Source organism: Telopea speciosissima, chromosome 4, assembly GCF_018873765.1.
Source record: "Telopea speciosissima isolate NSW1024214 ecotype Mountain lineage chromosome 4, Tspe_v1, whole genome shotgun sequence".
Taxonomy (NCBI): Eukaryota; Viridiplantae; Streptophyta; class Magnoliopsida; order Proteales; family Proteaceae; genus Telopea; species Telopea speciosissima.
The window spans coordinates 1424508-1442450 of NC_057919.1; the positions used below are offsets into that span (position 1 = coordinate 1424508).

Here is a 17943-nt window from a genome sequence, read left to right on the forward strand (position 1 = left end):
TTCCTGTCTGTGCTAAAACTGTAATTAACGTTCTTCCTGCTTTTTATAGCCAAACTTTTATTTTCTCTCCCGCGATCTCTCTCTCGCTCGCTGGCTCAGGGGTCAGAAAAATCGAAATCGAAATGTCATGGTTGGCGAGATCTTTCGTGAACTCACTGAAAGTCGACGATCATAGTGACGATGACAAAAACGGCGTCGAGGGTAGGAAAAGTGATTCACCACCGAATCCAAAACAGGGAGCAGGAGAAGGGGAAGAAGTAGAAGAATATGACGAGCAGCAATACCACCAGGCCCAACTCGACTCGTCAGAAGGTCAGGGAAGAGGCGTCAAGGATGACATCTCGGAGCTTACCAAAACCCTAACTCGCCAGCTATGGGGCGTGGCCTCATTCCTCGCTCCCCCACCTTCGTCGGATCTCTCACCACGTTCTCCTTCATCTCGGCCACGTCAAGTGTCGTCGGCCGACGCCACGATCTCCGACTGGAATCGCTGGGGATCATCGGATCAGTCCATCTCGGCTGAAGATTCCGATATGGAGAATCCAGATGCGGCCAGGATTGCAGGACTACGCAGCGATTTTGCCGAAATCGGGGGAAAGTTCAGGACCGGAATCACTAAATTGTCCAGTAATAAGGCAGTTTCTGAGATTTCGAAGATCGCTTCTACCTTCCTCCCTCCGTTTGGATTGGAGGATGAATCCGGATCAGACGAAAAGCGTCTGTCAGGTGGTGCTGTTGGTGTTACCGAAGAGGTGTTGACTTTCGCTAGGAATATCGCCATGCATCCGGAGACGTGGTTGGATTTCCCTCTAGCTGACGATGAAGATGCAGATGGTATGTCGTCTTCTCCAAATTTTCTTTCACATGTTAATGTTGCCCTTTGCAATCCTTCTTTTGGTTTATTTATTGGTTTCTTTTCGTATAGAAAGTAAATTACACCTTCCTATATACATGAAAAAATATTCGCATTACGCTGATTAAAATTTTACCACTGCGTACAAGCAGAGCGGACCAAAGTGTGGTAGTCTGGAGACCAGTCGATCCTTGTGCCACTTCGTATCCTTATGGTTAATGGAATTTTTGTATGTCCTGATTCAGTTTTATTTCTGGAATCACACAGTTCTCTATGGACATAGAATGCAGCTAGGAATCCTCCTCCCCCCGGCTGAGAAATGCAGTTCTATAGGAACTCATTTGTGACTTCTATCTTCACCGAAACATCTGTGATTTCTATTATATGTAATTCTAAACGATATTATATGTGATTCCACCTTTTACCATCACGAGTACTCAGGACTGGAAATTTGTGGGAGGCCATAGTTTGTTTCGGAACTCTTGCACTGCCGTTGCCCGGCTTCAGCTAGACATCTGGGACAAACAGGACAAAGGCGTTTCATTGTTTACCTTTTCTCATTCATGGATAAGTGGAACAGACGACTTGCCAATTGCTGTGAATCCTCTGAAACTGTATTTGCTTCTTGATGCTTATGGGGAGCAAACAGGCATCAGCTTAATCCCTCTTTCTTGCATCTTCTTACTCTTCGTGGAACTTTGCCTTTTGTCTCTCTTCTTTATTGGATCCAGGATTCACAGCTTCTTTTTGGTGCATAAGCTTGGATGATTTTGTAAGTGCATGGCTTCAAGTCAGTGTATTCACCATCATAAATTGTTAAATTTGCTTATATTGTCATTTCTAGACATCTATACATTGCAATTAACAATAACTTAAATTCTCCTCCACTTTCTTACTAATGCCATCATCTTCTTTTGAATTTTTCTTGTATTTCATGATAGCATTTATTTCGTTATTTCTTCGAGAAATAAATGCAGTTGTACTCAATCTGGTGTATTTAATAGGATGCTCATGGAGTTAATTCTTTGTTGGGGACCATTACCTAATCCCAGCCAATGCTAGGGGGTTAGTTAATTCTTTGTTGGGGACCATTACCTAATCCCAGCCAATGCTAGGGGGTTTGATTTGGTGTCATACGTTTATTTGATCTTGTGGTGGACTCCCCTCCTAGGGTGCAATTGGCAACTAAGTCGTAGATACAATGTCCCCAACTTCCTAGATACTAGGTTGACTTCTGTGGAAATTGTCGTTGTAGTGGATCTGCTCTGCTGTAGCATGAACACACCACCCAACCTCAGACCAGTCTGGTGTGTTTAAAAGTTGATTTCTTCCATTCATATACATCCTTATTCTGCTGAACCCAAATCATGCTCTTTGCAGCCACACCCCTACAACTTTAAACATATCCCAGAGGGGGTTTAGAATTTCTTTATGTTCTTATCAAATTATCATGTCCTCTGGAGTCCGGATTCATGCCAACAAGTCAAATGAATTAAACTAAGCTTTGTCCCAAGTAATTGGCCGACACTGTCCAATGTCATAAACTGTTAACTCATGAGCACTTATGTCCTTTCACACCATTTCAACTCTTGTCATCTTTGGCTACACCTCAGCTCTAACTTGTGTCATACAACTTCTTACTTGTGCATATGTTGTTCTTCATTGGGTATAGTCAAACCATGTAATCAACCTTCCTTCATCTTGTCTAATGTTAATTCAACCCTTCTTACTCTTGACTCTTGCCATTCATCCATTTCTCAACTTAGCTTCAAAGAAGAATATGGCAACTCAACTAAGATGTATCCTAACTATTTCTAGTATGGACTACATGAATCTTTTTCAACCATTCCTCCTAAGGCTGTCTGGTCTTCTCTTCAACCCTGGACTTCATAATGCCCCCTTGTCCTTTTACAGCCTCTTGTTTGCATAAAGCTGCGGCATTTCACTCCTCACAAGCTCTCACAATGCATTAAATATTGATCTGGTTCCAGGGCCACATAGAAACTAATAGGGCTTCTAGGCTGTCACACAATGTTACTGCAGGCAATAACTGAACAGAGAGTCAATGTTGAATCAGATCACCCCAGATAGTGTTTGAAATATGATAGACAGGCTACGGCTTACATTTGGAATGTAACAAGTGCTGAAAATGTTGTTTCTCATATATCTGATATGAACTTATCTGATTCATGAATAGCATGAGTAAATGTTTAAGTTGTCATTGAATGTTGGTTCTGTATCCCTCTCAGTTGAGCATTTTCGGTTTCTGGGAGGAAGCAAGTCTGAGAAGCAGATTTATTTCATAGTGGGAAAGAAAAGGTAATAAAAAACCAATGAGAAATAATCTCTAGGAAGTTCTGACTATTCTTTCCAAAAGAACTAGTGGTCTATAAAAGCAATTTGTGAACTCATTGCACTTCAGTTCTGGTTATGGAATAAAATTACTGGTTGCCTGCACTATACCTTGGGTTGGCCGCAGTAGTTATCTTTTATATTAGTTGTAGTAAATAGGGTTGTTGCTGATATTTTGTTTCCATTTTATTGCTACTATTTACACTTCTTTGGAAATTTTGGTTTTTTTTTTTTATCATTTCTGTAGGTAAAAGTCAGTTTATGGGATCTGGTTGGGTTTCTTTACCTCATGTATTATTCCATTATTTCTTTATCAGATTCTTGAAATTGGAGAAGAAATTATTTAATCATGTTACTTTCAGGATTTCCAATTATTTCTGTATATTATACAACTGATTGGGTCAATGGGATTGGGTTGTTTGCTGGATGGTTTTATTAAATCTTGAGAAATCCTACTCCATCTGGCCCTCTCACTTTATGAGAGGAATCAAACTCTCACAACCGGCCTGTATTTTTCGTCATAATATTCTTTATGTTTTTAGTATTGATTGGATTTGATTTGATTCTGTTGTTTGACTTCTCCCTTTCAACCACACAGTCACACATCCACTTTCTCAGTCCTAGACTTCTTAATTTGAAGGGTTCAAAGTTTGCTAACCTCTCCCTAGATCAATTATTACTTCTTTTCCAGACTTCTGGTTATCTTTTTGGTTCCCATTCTTTTTTTTTTTTCTTCATCCCTTTGCATTGATCTTGGTGTCGATTAATGTTTACCCATTTTATATCCTGCACACAAAGGTAATTACAAATTCACCTCAATTGTTATGTTATTCTTTGTCATCCATATGTGATCATCTTCCTAATTGAGCATTGTAGAAAGCTCATTATGGTTTTACAGGTTTATGTATTCTTCATGTATTAGTAGCTCGGTTGAGGTTTTCCCCTAGAATGACATATATCTCTATAATCTAGAATTAAGAATTCCCTAATATTGTTATGGGAATGAGAATTTATGCCAGTGGGATGATATAATGTGACATTATGGAGAATACATTTGGTGTAAATTTGGATATAAATTTTCTTTTTTGGTTAATTCTGCTTGTTTTGATAAACATGCCTGTTATTTGTGACTACTCTACATAGTTGCTGTGGACATTGTACAACTTATAATCATTTTCCTTTCTTCCAGATTATGATATGTCTGATGCACAACAGGAGCATGCTTTGGCAGTTGAGCGTCTTGTTCCTAGATTAGCAGCTCTAAGGATTGAACTCTGCCCAGGTTATATGAGTGAGGGATGCTTTTGGAAGATTTATTTTGTTCTTCTGCATTCCAGACTCAGTAAACATGATGCTGAACTTTTGTCATCACCACAGGTAATATAGTAACAATTAGTTCAACTATCATTTGGCTAATTATGCAATCTGATTTCTAAGATTACTCCGCATAAACAGATTGCTGAAGTTTCTAACCATATTATGAAGTGAATTGATGTTAATACCCACTTTGTTCTAGAGTTTTCTACATTTTCCTAGGAAGATGTTTAATAAACATTAGTGGAATTGTGTAGGCTTTTTAGATAAATTAGTTTCGGATGCAATTAAAGTTTTGTTGGTGCAAATAGTGGTCCAGAAGAACGAAATTCTAGAAATATATTATTTGTCCTTGTTCTAACCAAGGTTCAAGGTCTCGGTATCTCAGCTGGTTTCAGTCAGCCAAAAAACCGAGTTGTCTCGGTAACTCATCGAGATCTTGGCCGAGTTGGTGCATTTTTTATGTTAAATCTAGGCCCTTGGTTTCGGTGGCCATACAACCTAATTAGGTCATGAAACTTGCAGGACAACCTATTTTAGGCCCTATAAACATGGTGGAACCCTTAGTTTTTACTAATATGACCTATTCCTCACAATCTTTAGTAGTAGAACATATATAATTCAAGCAGAAGTGTAGAACAACTTCAATAAGCAATAAGAATGAAAAGACATTAAATTATGAACCATTTCATAAATCATACATCTAACATTGTTTGTTATATATTTTGAGTCAACATTTAACAATACAAGCCAACAACTACCAAGTACCAAGTCACCCCTATCCCTATATGCTCATTCTAATATTGAACAAGTGCCAGGCCTTCAAGTTCAAATCTCCTCTAAGGAAGGTTGTTGGACTGCAAATCTCCTCCAAATGTTGTTCTTGAGCATCAAATCCTAGTGTTCCAAGCTTTTTTTGGTAAGATTTGGAGCTGTTTTCTTCACAAACTGGCGAAACCAGTCGAGTTTACTGAGAATAGGTCAAAATTTTGACGGAGAAAAGTCGAAACATGGTATTTATATAACTGACTTTGTGACATTTCAACGAGATACCAAAATTTCAGCCGAGAAAATGTATTCTTCTTATTTTGCACCTTATCTCGACTCGACCCGAGTTGAAACCAAGAAAATTGCTGAGATCTCACTGAGACCTTGAACACTGGTTCTAACTCATAAAGTAATTGCTTATTCCATTTTCTAATACAGCCTTACAGATTGGCTAGTGATTCTCCTTAGCTGATGCATCTTATGTGATGACTATTTTCTTTAGTTGATTCCCCCTAGGAGGTGCTCTCAACAGATTGGGGTAAGAATTTGTTGCACTACTGGTAAGGATAAAAGAAATGTGCAGGTGATCATGTCATAATGTCTTACACAAGACAGTTTGTATAAGCCGTGAAGTCAAGTGCTTTCTGAAACACTGTTTCTGAACTTCCATTTATCACCCCCTCCCCCACCCCCACCCCCTGATGCAGATAAAAGAGCACCCCACTGCACGAGGCTCCCACTACCGCAGGGTCTGGGAGGGGCAAATGTACGCAGCCTTACCCTCTGCTTCACAGGAGAAGCTGTTTTCAAGTTTTGAACCCACAACCAACAGGTTGCAATAGTGCAACTTAACTGTTGCAACTCACCCCCTGATGCAGATAAATCACCTAGATGGGTTTATTTTATTTAAAATAAGCTTTGGTTGGCTTTTGATCCCATGTGTTTTCATTGTAATGGGCCTATAATATATGCAGAGGCTAGGCGTATGGGATTAGTTAGTTAAGTGTCTTTATTTCTTTATTTTTATTGTTATTAACTGTTTTAGTTAGGTTGGATTAGGATTCTTTAAGTCTAGCCATGTTTTGTGTGTGTGTGTGTGTGAACCACCTTAAACGACTCTCTCGGAGCTTGTCATTGATCGGGGCGACTCCAAAGTCCGCTCTAATGTGTTTGTGTTTAAACCACCATAAACAACTCTTTCGGAGCTTGTCATTGATCGAGGCAACTCCGAAGTCCGCTCTAATATGTTTATTCCGTACTTTATTCTTGTTTTTCCACACATCCATCTTAACATCCTCATCTTTGCTACACTGTAAACCACTTTAAACGACTTTCTCGGAGCTTGTCATTGATCGGGGCGACTCCGAAGTCCATTCTAATACGTTCATTCCGTACTTTATTCTTGTTTTTCCACGCATCCATCTTAACATCCTCATCTCTGCTACACATAGGTTATCAATATGACATTTCTTAACTGCCCAGCATTCTGCCCCATACATCATAGCCGGTCGTACAATAATCCTATAGAACTTTCTTTTAAACTTTAAAGGAATACGACAGTCACACAGCACTCCGTACGCACCTCTCCACTTCATCCATCCAACTTTAATTCTCTGTGAGACATTGAGACATCATCCTCTATGTCACATTCTTTACTTATGATCAACCCCAGATATCTAAAATGGTCACTTTGCGGGGTCTCTCTTCCCTCAATTCGCACCATATCAATATCCGTTATAGTGTGATTGAAATTACACATCATACAGCCTCTTGATTCCAAGGTAGATCTCCATAGCTCTAACTTATCAATCTGAACTTTGTTTCTCTGAGAAAATATTATGTTTGTACTGTTTTGATTCTTTAATTACAGAACTACATCCCCCCCCCCCCCCAACAAAAAAAAAAACTGGGTGAGCACCAAAATGTAAGAATAATTGAAGCAAATGGATAAGAGAGATGAATTTACAAACTTGTGCGCTTTAAAATGGATCAATGATTCAATAAATTCACTGTGAAGTTACAGAAATACAGATCAGTGGGCCAAACAGCTGCATTATCTGCTCTCTTTGTGTATCTATCTGCAAGATTTGACAAAATTTCAACCATTGCTGGATTTCTTTTTTCCTGTAATAAAATTATGTTCAGGAGTTACTTTTGGAACTCAGCAATATAGTTTCGGCAATTATTTTGATTCTTAGTGCACACTCGGGTATATTTTAATCATGATATACTGTGTTTATCGTCTGGAATTTCCTAGTTGATGACTGAAGTCGTCTTTGCTAACACAGATTGTAGAAGCCAGAGCTATGTGGATGCAGGAGTTGCAGAACCGGACAAAGCCTGAACCGAACTGGTCCGGAAGAGGTACATCTTATATAAGAGACACAACTAATTCACTGCACAAAGACCGTCAACCTGCATCACCTAATACTTTCTCTGAAAATCAACCAGTCCAAACGTTTGCTTTTGAACACACGGCTGTGCCAGTGACAGAGTTTGAGACTGAGAAGCGCCCTGTCGTAAGCACTGAGATGCGGATCATTGATAAGTCCGTTGATGAAGAAGTGCCAGCAGTCCAGACTAAGAATAAGGATTTAGTGGTTACTACTAAGATATTGGATCAGAAGTTCGAAGAGGATGGAGATGAGTGGTTGGAGGAAGAGAATTCAGAATTAGGTGGCTTCAGTGGAACCACCTTTCCTCTGGGGCATGAGGAGGATGTATCATTCAGTGATCTTGAGGAGGAGGAGGATGGTGTACCCACAGGTTCAGAAACAGTCTCATGTGTCCCCAAGTCGTCAGCAAAAGATTCACAAGGTTGGGTCCAGCTTAGCAGAAGTTCCCCTGAATCATCAGCAAAGGAAGGCCAATCCCTTGATAAGGAGCTTGGATCTGAGCAGTTATGTGCTAATACTAATCCGGAAACCAAGGACTCTCGAGTCTCTAGTGACTGGCTCAATGTTGATAAGGTTGATGTGGTGTAAGAGGCAGAAATCCTATTGGGATTATGGGTTAAAGGTGTGATTCCTGTTGTTTACTGCATCAACGTTTGAATGGTTCCCATCATCTGGTGTTAAGTTGTTTTGTACATAAAAGAGTTTATGAAGTATTTTATTATAATGTTTGTCTTGTAGAGGAGGTGGGAGGAGGAAGGAGGAAGGAATTTACAATATTACAGCCCTATCCACATTTTATTTATCATACGTTTGATTCTACCTACAGGGCTATGATTACTCAGCTTGATGCCACTAGAGGTATCAAGTTCATTCCAATTTTTTTTTCGATGAAAGAAAAAACACTAACCGTTAACCTTTCAACAGAAATGAAGAAGTCGTTAACATCCAGACAATTATATTTCCATCCACAAATCCAAATACACTTTATATCTCTACCCCTTATCAGTAGCCTCCTTCAGTTGGCAACAAGCCCCATTATCCCAATTGCAAAGTTATCAAAACGAAATTATGAATAAAATACACCCCAAGTGCTGTATTAAATATTATATTTCCTATTTTCCCATAAATAAATAAAAAAATACACCCCAAGGGGTCAGCTCAGTTGGCAAAAGATCAACTCCTCAAATAAGAGGTCAGTTCAAACCACCTTGGGGCCTATCTCCATCCCCTATCTCCCCCCCTTATTAAAGTTCTCCAATTCCAAAAAGAATTATGAATAAATATGGATTCTGAATCCTCCATGGCCAGTCCTAGGGGTGCAAGGGCCACGAAGCCTCGCACTCTAATAGTTGTAATGACGCAAGGATAAGTCAATTATAAATTATTATGAGGGAAAAAGAACATGGCTTAGTTGCGAGGCTCTTGCACCTAAGCACGCAAAATTACCATCCAATCCCTCCTAAAATTAAAATTCTCATCCATGTTGATGACCTTATGCGTACTCTCATTAACCCCGCGATGGTTTAGGGGTTTCATGTACAAGCAATGATATCTTGCCCTTATTATGAAAGATCTTTTTATATCCTAATCTTAAATAGTTTTTGGGAATAAGAGGAGGAGCAATCAAAAGAAGGTTACAACTTATTAATTCACTATTTTGATGACAAGAAGAAGAATGCATCCTTCTTAATATTCTCCTATTCTTAGCAATCTATATATCAGTCCCTATGGTTTTTTAAAATTGTAGATATACTAAAATGCCCTGATCCAATTATTCAAAGATGGTTTGTTTTTTTTCTCTTGACAATAATAAGCCTCTATAATTAATGAATGACAAAAGATTCAATGCACATTCGTGCAATTGGACAACCGGCTTCATGGACATCTGATGGGTAAAGTGCCCAGTCAAAATGATCAAAAGCCCCCTCTATTTGACACATCATCGATGTCCCCTCCTTGCCGAGCATGAATCCATTGCCAGCTGTCACTATAAAACATGGTTTGAGGAATTGATATTGGATCGGTCAATTCATATCGGTATTTGGAGACTGATACTGATTCCTGAACGATATGGACAAGGGTACAGGTATAAAAACAAAATAAAATTTTCAAAGGAAACAAGGGTAAATCTGTCAGATCCGATACCAACCAATCCTGATCAGTATCAGATCGGTATCGACTGATATCGATAACGATTCTAATTACTAAAAACCCTGCTCCAAAGGGTAGTATTCATTTCATGCTTATAGAATGTGATTGCATTTTAGTAAATTTTTTTGGGTTTTTGTGAAATGCCCCGCTCAAAGTGTTCATTTGTACAAATGCTCCCTTACAATTTTACAATTTTCACGTGTCCCTTACTTTCAAAACATTATAACACTTTAGTTTGGGAAATTAGAAGTAAGTTTTAGGTAATCTAATGACCAAAATACCCTTGTGACAAAAATCCACCAAAATTAAAGAGTGAAGTGATCAAATTGCCCTCATCTTTTCCAAATCGTTTAGGATTTGAAACTGAAAATTAAAAAACCCTAAAATCATCTAGCAAACCATCCTTTAATCCAAAAAACTTGAAGAGATACCCTCCCCATATCTCTTTGAGTTTGTAATATTTTATTCATAAAATAATTTCAAAAAGAAAAAGTTATGCAACTCAAAATTTCATTTATTTCTCTTTGATACATCGATACCCTTGAACAGACAAGATCAGTGAAGAGCAATTAATCTTTTTCCAACTGTTCAGAGGAGCTTCTCGATCCTAGGGCATCGCCATCTTCAGCGATTTATGGAATCAATCACCAGCAAAGAGAAGTTTCAGTTTTTCTTCCAAAATCCTTCCAATCAACAGATAACACAAGCGTTGGGGTTTTCTTCTGCGTCCCAATTGAATTGCAAGGGATGACCCTTTCCAATGACCGATAGAGGTTGGACAGATTCCTGTTACCAGAAGGAGGAGATAATAAGGGATTCACTTTAGACATAGTAGTGTGTAGTCAAGTAAGGATGCTTTTAGGCAAGACATCCCAGGGGTTCCAAAGCAATAACCGCTATTTTCTTCACTCCCATATCATGAATACGTTTTAGGTTCAAGGCCAATTGATTAACCACAGAAGCAATGAAAGCCCGCAAACCCTATCATCATTTGTTACACAAATTAAGTGTGGTCAATGATTTGAGCCAGAAATTGGGACGACGAACGCGGCATTCAATCAGACATGTGCCTGGGCAGAGCCATTGCGAGCATTGTAAGCACCGTAGTCGTTGCCAGCGAGGGAGACGAGAGCGACGGAGGAGGCGATACAGCCTGTGTATAGAGACGGTCGTGGTGAATCAAACGTTGCAAGAGGCGGATCTGGGTGGTCATGTTTGGCTCGGAGACCAGCGTTTTGAAAACGCCTGTTCCTCCACAGGTGAAGTTCACTCCGTATCTCATTGATTTCCTCTCCATCTTTCTCCATTCTTAAACGATTTGAAAAAGATGAAGGTAATTTGGTCATTTTATTCTTTAATTTTGATGAAATTTTATGATATTTTGATTATTAGACTCTTGAAATTAACATCTAACTTCCCAGACTAACGAACTAAACTAAAATATTACAATGTTTTGAGAGTAAAGGGACTGAAAATTGTAAAATTGCAGGAGTGCATTTCTACAAATGGGCATTTTGAGGGAGGCATTTGACAAAAACCCAATTTTTTTTGTTACCTTCAGATTCACTTTTGTGGAACTTTCACTAGTTTGGAGCTGAAACTCAACCAAAGGGATAGGGGTGACTTCGTCAGAATGCATCAATGTTTATCACGTGGCAAGAAATTTTGAATTGGTATGACTATACGGAGTTCAGTATTAATATTGATACATTCTGACGAAGTCAGCCCTATTAAAAAATCAGAGGGGTCCACCTTTGAGGCTTTGACCGTATTTTCATTCTTAATTAGAAATTTTGAATTGGTATCACTGTATGAGTTCAGTATTAATATTGATGCATTCTGACGAAGTCACCCCTATTAAAAAATTAGAGGGGGTCCACCTTTGAGGCTTTGACCGTATTTTCATTCTTAATTAAAATTGAAAAAAACATAAACCAATAAACCCCGGGGAAAAAAAAAAAAAAAAAGGGTCATGCTCTACTCATCAAGGTTCAAAATCCAGGTATCGGACCCGATATCGGTCATTGTCAAAATCTTTTCGGATCGAGATTGGATCGGTACAAATCGGTCAAGATCGGTTAGAAAACTCCCAAAATCATTTTTTATGGATCAAGTCATGTATCGGCCAAAGTTGGTGAGTATTTTAATCTTGAGATCAAATCGGCTGATATTATCCGGATCGAATCGATCAATGTCAGTTAGGATTAGTCAGTATCGATCAATATCGGTCAAGATAATATAAGAAATTAAAAAAATTAAAAATTTTGAAAAAATAAAAAAAAATTAAGTCAAATCGGATTGGATCAACCAATCCGATTGAGTTGGCCGATCCAGTCAAACCTTGTTGTATCAGTCTAATCTTGGGATCGGCCTTGACCGATCCGATCCGAGATTCAGAACTAGGAATGTAAACGAAACGAATCCAGTCGGATAGTGGCATTATCATATTTGTATCTTATTATATTCGGACGGATTCGGATAATTTCTGAATAGTATTTTTTGAATATAGATTCTCCTAAATGGATATGAACATGGATCGAATACAAATTTTCAACTATCCGTTGACATCTTTACCGTTTTTATGATGAGGGTTAGGGTTGAGACTTGAGAGTTTAGCAACTAACCTTTCTTCTACTCTTCTTAGTCTTTGATTTTCTTACGTTTTTTACTTTTGATTTTATCTTGTATTTATTTTAATAAATATGTGATTCCATGTATCACATTGCATAAAACAATATATATAAACCAATAGCAAATCTAGAAAAAGAATCACATTATCTTAACTTATAAATTTATAAAAATAAGTTAACAAAATCCAATAAGGTAACTTAAAAGGATAGATGAACACAGAGATATATTTCCGATATTTTATTACCGTCGGATTGCTAAACGAATCGGATAATAATCGATCGGATAGGGGGATTATCATATTCGTAACCGATTAGTTTCGAACGGATTCAGATTCTCCCAAACTGATACCAACACAGATCGAATACGGATTTTCGAATATCCGTTTACATCCCTATTCAGAACCATGCTACTCATGGATCAAGGCGTTCTAAGGGTTCAGCTCCCCCCTTCCAAAAAAAAAAAGGCCACACATGAGCAGAGCACATGAAAAATAAATAATAATAAAAGAAAAGAGAATCCTATCTGAGCACGTGCCGTTGCCCTTGCACTCAGGAGCGGGCTAAGTGATATATATATATATATATATAAGTCCGATTCCAAATCAAAATATTATTTTCTCATATAAAATAATCATATTCGTACCACATCAGCCAATCTAAAGCATCGATATTGATCACAATCAATACCAATAATAGAAGAAAAACTCGATCGAAACCTGTCGAAACCACCGAGTTAACTCAGTTTCCTAGGTTTCCGAGATAAGTTGAAGGGGGATTTTATAAAATCCCTGGATTCGACCAGGTTTTGACTGGTTTCGACTGTATTTCAGTGGTTTTAACACATATAACCATCGAAACTAGGGAAAACTTGGCTCGAAACCAGGACAGACAGGTATTTATGCCAGAAACCAGGACTAAATGTTTTTGTACTTGTATTTCATTTGCTTAAGATATTATTCATAAATAAGCAAATACCCCCTATTTGAATCCAATAAAAATAGTTAAAAAATTAAATTTCAAAAGGAAAAAAAGTCAACCCCCCAATTCAAGAACAAAAATTGAATTTTCGACGATATGTGCAATTTTCAACTTTCTAATGCTGGGGTTTTTCTCAAATCTAAAAATTCCATAAATCTTAATATGGTAAAACATTGCTAAAAATCAAAAGTGCGGTAAAATATTTATTTGTTTGATGTCCAAAAAAATATTTTCATTCAGAGTAATTTTGACAGTATTTGCGCACACCAAATTAAATTTGACCGGTACATAACTTCTTCAATATAAATCAGATTTAAACAGTCTTGGACTTATTGGAAAGCTATCAAAACAAAGCTTTCTAACAAATCCAAGGTTACTTAAATCTCATTTATATTGAAGGGGTTATGTTCCCGTCAAACCTTATTCGATACCATGTCCAAGAACAATATACAGTATCAAACTTGGATCAAAACCACAAGTAATATTTTTAGTGTTTTCTATGTGAAACTAATGTATGGATTGAGTTTATAATGTAAAAAATAGGCAACACAATAAGAACCAGAGCAAAAAAAACAACTTCTGGGCCTCAAAACCAAGGTTCGAGTTAGCCTGGAGAAAGTCCCAAATTTTGATCGAGATATGATCAAAACCGAGATAAACTCGTCTTCTAGCTAATCGAAACCCGAATTTTAAAACCTTGATACCAATACGACCAATTCCTAAAACCATCATGCTCAGAAAAATCTGCTGGATTCATTTGGAATGCAATTTCATGAAACTTGATGCCATTTGTGGATTCATGATAGCATTTTTCAATTAAGAAGGTCAATTGCAAATGCATTGAGAAATCAGAAATTGTGGAAAAGTCAACATTGAACTCCTTGACAAGGACAAGGCAGTTACCGGTTAGTGCGACATATAATATTGATAAAATAAGATCATCATAATTTCATATTATCATATCTGCAAGGAAAAATAAAAAATAAAAAAAACTGCTCTTCTAGGGAATTGGACCGGATTTTAACCCTAGTGCTGCAGGATGAATACAAATTCTAGAGTAGTTGTTGACTTTTACCTTAGGAGATGGACAATCAGGAACTCAACATGAAAGCATAAAAAACTATTTCGGTTAAGAGATAAAGCATAAAGACTTGGAAGAATCAATATTACTGTAGTTCTTATCTTCTCTAACAAATCTCAACTGAAATCAGTAGATAACAAGACTAGAGATACATATTCTTCAATTCCTAATTACAATTCTTTCTTTTTGCCTCTATTGTTTTAAAAAAAAAATTAAAAAAAAAATGACTCTGGCAGAGATCCGACATTCAGAAGAAGAAGTTGCCAATAAGAAATACTGAGAGATTGGTATAGAGATAGAGAGAAGATTAAGAAGGCATAGAGACGAGGGACGATAAGAAGAAGAAGAAGAAGACCTTTTTTCTGTTACTGCAACGAAACAAACGACACCCCTAGACATATTAGTTCTTGATCTCATGTATGTCCCAGAGAGGAGGAGGAGGAGGAGTCAGGATAACTGGTGGTGATGGAAGGCTGAAGATTCAAGAGATGCTTCTCTTTCCGGGACGATCGGCGACTTTCAAATTTTTGTCGATAAGCTTTCTGGCCAGCTTGCTTCGGATCTCAACCTTAACGCTGGAGCTCTTCTCCATCTTTATGAAAGGTTTCTTGGATTTCTTCAGAGATCTCACCTTCGACTTGATCGATTCTACCAAGTTCCCCAACTGAATCGCCATATGTGTTACTGTATCACCCTCTGGCTTCTCTACTCTCTCTCTCTCTCTCTCTCACTATCTCTGTCTGTGTCTCTGGTTCTCGATCACGCACCGCCTCACCCGGCCCCACAACGATGAAAATCAATTAACCCCACGAAGATCAAATTAAGATTCAAACACAGAAGAATGAAGGTATTGTATCGATCGATTCGAATGTCCTCTCCACAAAGTCCGACCTCTGACCTGTCTCTTCTCGCTCTCTCTCTCTCTCTCTCGTCTGTTTAACTCGAGAGCTCTTTCGCGTCCTCTGCCCTTGTGATTCCACTTGTTTAATTGTACTACTCGTCTGTCTTAAGTAGCTTTTCAAATGTATGTTTCTCCGCATGCAACCACTTCGTTTCGCTCTCTTCCAAATAGAAATCCTAACGTTCTCCTATAAATTCGCTACGACCCTGCTTTCTCTGCCAAGTGGCAACGATGAACACACATCTCTTTATTTAATTGCACTTTACATCTGACCATTTGCACTTTACAACCTTGAGCCCTCCGTAACAAATGTGATATGATAGAATCACAGATTCGGCCGACCGACTAAATAGGATCAGAACGAAATCAACTATAATTTGCTTGGAAAACCCTAGAATTGGCATGTACATCCCTAACCCTGCTAATTCAGTTGGAATCAATCCCATCCAAGATGGCCGAAATCAGGATCAACATCGACTGATTCTAATCCAATGTGATCTCTGATCTTGGTGTAGTCTGCTTACAATGAAATGTTATTAGATATATAAGATCATTATTAGATGGATAAAACTGTTACCCTATATTGCCTTTACTTTACCCTTAAACATGGTCCCATGCAAAAATATTTGGAAAATTTATGAAACACCCCTTGAAAATGGATCGATACTTAGACCACCCCTTCATATTTGAAAATACTCTAAGTCACCCCTTCTACACTAATAGTGTTAGTCTGCTGTTAGTTATTGGTGTAAAATGACTATTTACCCTTATACTAAATCATTAGAATTAAATTTACAATACTACTCTTTCCTATTCTTCTCATCTTGTGTTTCTTCGAACCTTAGCCGACGCCCGACAGTGATACCCCTACCCCATTGCTCAACGCCATCTCTGTCTCCGTTCACAATGGTGGCCACCGGGTGGCCAGGGGGTGATTGCAGGTCCAAACCCTCGCCCTTCACTGCTTCACCCCTACCCTAACTGCTGCGTCTGCGGCCCCTTCTTCTTCTCTGCCTCCACTCTCCACCTCCACTCTCCACTCTCCACTCTCTATTCTTCTTCTCTGTTGCGGTTTAAAGGCGGCCGACGACTTTGTTATTATCTCTCTTCAAACAAGAAATGTGGCAAACGGAGCTGGGAGCATGGATCTGATAATTCGTGCCAGAGAACAAGTGACAATACTATTTTAAAAAATAAAAAAGAAGAAAAAATTCGTTTATGCTATGATTTGCAACTGTTGTCGTGTACCCTTCACCAGACCCTACTGCAAAGTGCAAACCAGTAAACTGCCTTGAGCCAAAAGGGTTGAAGAATTGGAAAACTGTCATTTTCCTAACTTTAGGTTTCAGAATTACAAGATTCTCTGTAAAAGCTTTTGGAACCCCAATATTGGTATTAAAGGCTTCTTTGGATAATTTATAGTAGAGAGTGGAGAGTGGCGAATCTCGTTTCTTCTCTCACTACAAGGAGCATCTGCAACTCCCTGGCCAGCGTGAACGGCGAACCCTAACTCCATTCGATTTAGCAATTTAAGGAACAAGGAGAGGGAATATTCCCTCTTCGACTCCTTATTTTAATTAAGAGGATAAAAAAAGAAGAGAACATATTGGGTTTTTAGATTTAAGGGTAAAATAATAATTATACTTTTCTCAATGGTAGTTTAGGGTTTTCAAAAAATTTAACTAGTTGACTTCATCAGTTAACTAACGGTAGGGTCTAATTTAAGTATAGGGTTCTAATGCAGGGGATGATCTGAGTAGTTTCAAATTAGAGGGGGTGATCTGAGTATCGTTCCATTTTTAGAGGGTGTTTATAAATTTCCCAAAATATTTTGGTGAGAGGAGTTTTGTCCTTTAGGTTCTGCCAAAAGCTTTAATAGAGGGGGCTTATAACTTTTTTTTTTTTTTTTTTTTTTTTTTTTTTCTCTTTCTTTCTTTCCTTCTTTGTTATGTATAAAATAACAAAAGGTTCATGTTGTCATTCCAATTCCAAGTGATGGATATCTAGGTCTTGCTTTAAAAAGAAAAACTATTTTAAATCTGATTATTAATAATTACAAAATATGATAAGAATTTTAAATTGAATACACAACATGGTTATAAAACATTTCTTCTATTTTTCTAAATCAACTTTTTATCGCTTAGCAACATGTTAAATTTAAGACTCAAATTCTATCAATAGTAACCCTTTCATTTTACCCAAAAAAAAGAACATAGTAACCCTTTCATAAACATGTCCATGCAACCCTTTTGATAGCCTTAAATTTTTCAATGCTTTGTTGGATCACTCAGCTAAACTCGGACCTTTATCTGCTCTATTTCCTAGGCAGGTTTATTTTCTCAAATTCTTCTAATAGAGGAGGTAAAAGCCTAAAAGGATTACCCTACCCCTGCCCGGGTGAGGTCCAATCCGAAAAAATATCACCTCAATTTGCCTGCCCGTCAATTTCCTCAATTCCCTCTAATAGAGGGAGATGGGCCCCACCTTGGGCAGTGTGTTCGGACATTGGATAGGGTGAT

The 17943-nt window shown here is 38.0% G+C and overlaps 3 protein-coding genes across 3 annotated transcripts; 1 reads left to right on the plus strand and 2 right to left on the minus strand.

Moving 5' to 3' along the window:
* Nucleotides 1–42: 42 nt before the first annotated feature.
* Nucleotides 43–8381, plus strand: LOC122658911. The gene is made up of 3 exons (XM_043854063.1): nt 43–834; nt 4395–4582; nt 7576–8381. Exons 1-3 carry the CDS (start codon nt 123–125, stop codon nt 8269–8271), a joined length of 1596 nt encoding a protein of 531 aa, XP_043709998.1. The 5' UTR covers nt 43–122; the 3' UTR covers nt 8272–8381.
* A 2306-nt stretch (nt 8382–10687) lies between these two features.
* LOC122658144 (GDSL esterase/lipase At5g03610-like) lies at nt 10688–11141 on the minus strand. The gene is made up of 2 exons (XM_043853050.1): nt 10905–11141; nt 10688–10815 (listed from the first exon to the last, which is right to left on the minus strand). Exons 1-2 carry the CDS (start codon nt 11139–11141, stop codon nt 10693–10695), a joined length of 360 nt encoding a protein of 119 aa, XP_043708985.1. The 3' UTR covers nt 10688–10692.
* A 3855-nt stretch (nt 11142–14996) lies between these two features.
* Nucleotides 14997–15233, minus strand: LOC122660487. Its single transcript, XM_043855812.1, has one exon. It carries the CDS (start codon nt 15197–15199, stop codon nt 15005–15007), a length of 195 nt encoding a protein of 64 aa, XP_043711747.1. The 5' UTR covers nt 15200–15233; the 3' UTR covers nt 14997–15004.
* Between the last annotated feature and the right edge of the window lie 2710 nt (nt 15234–17943).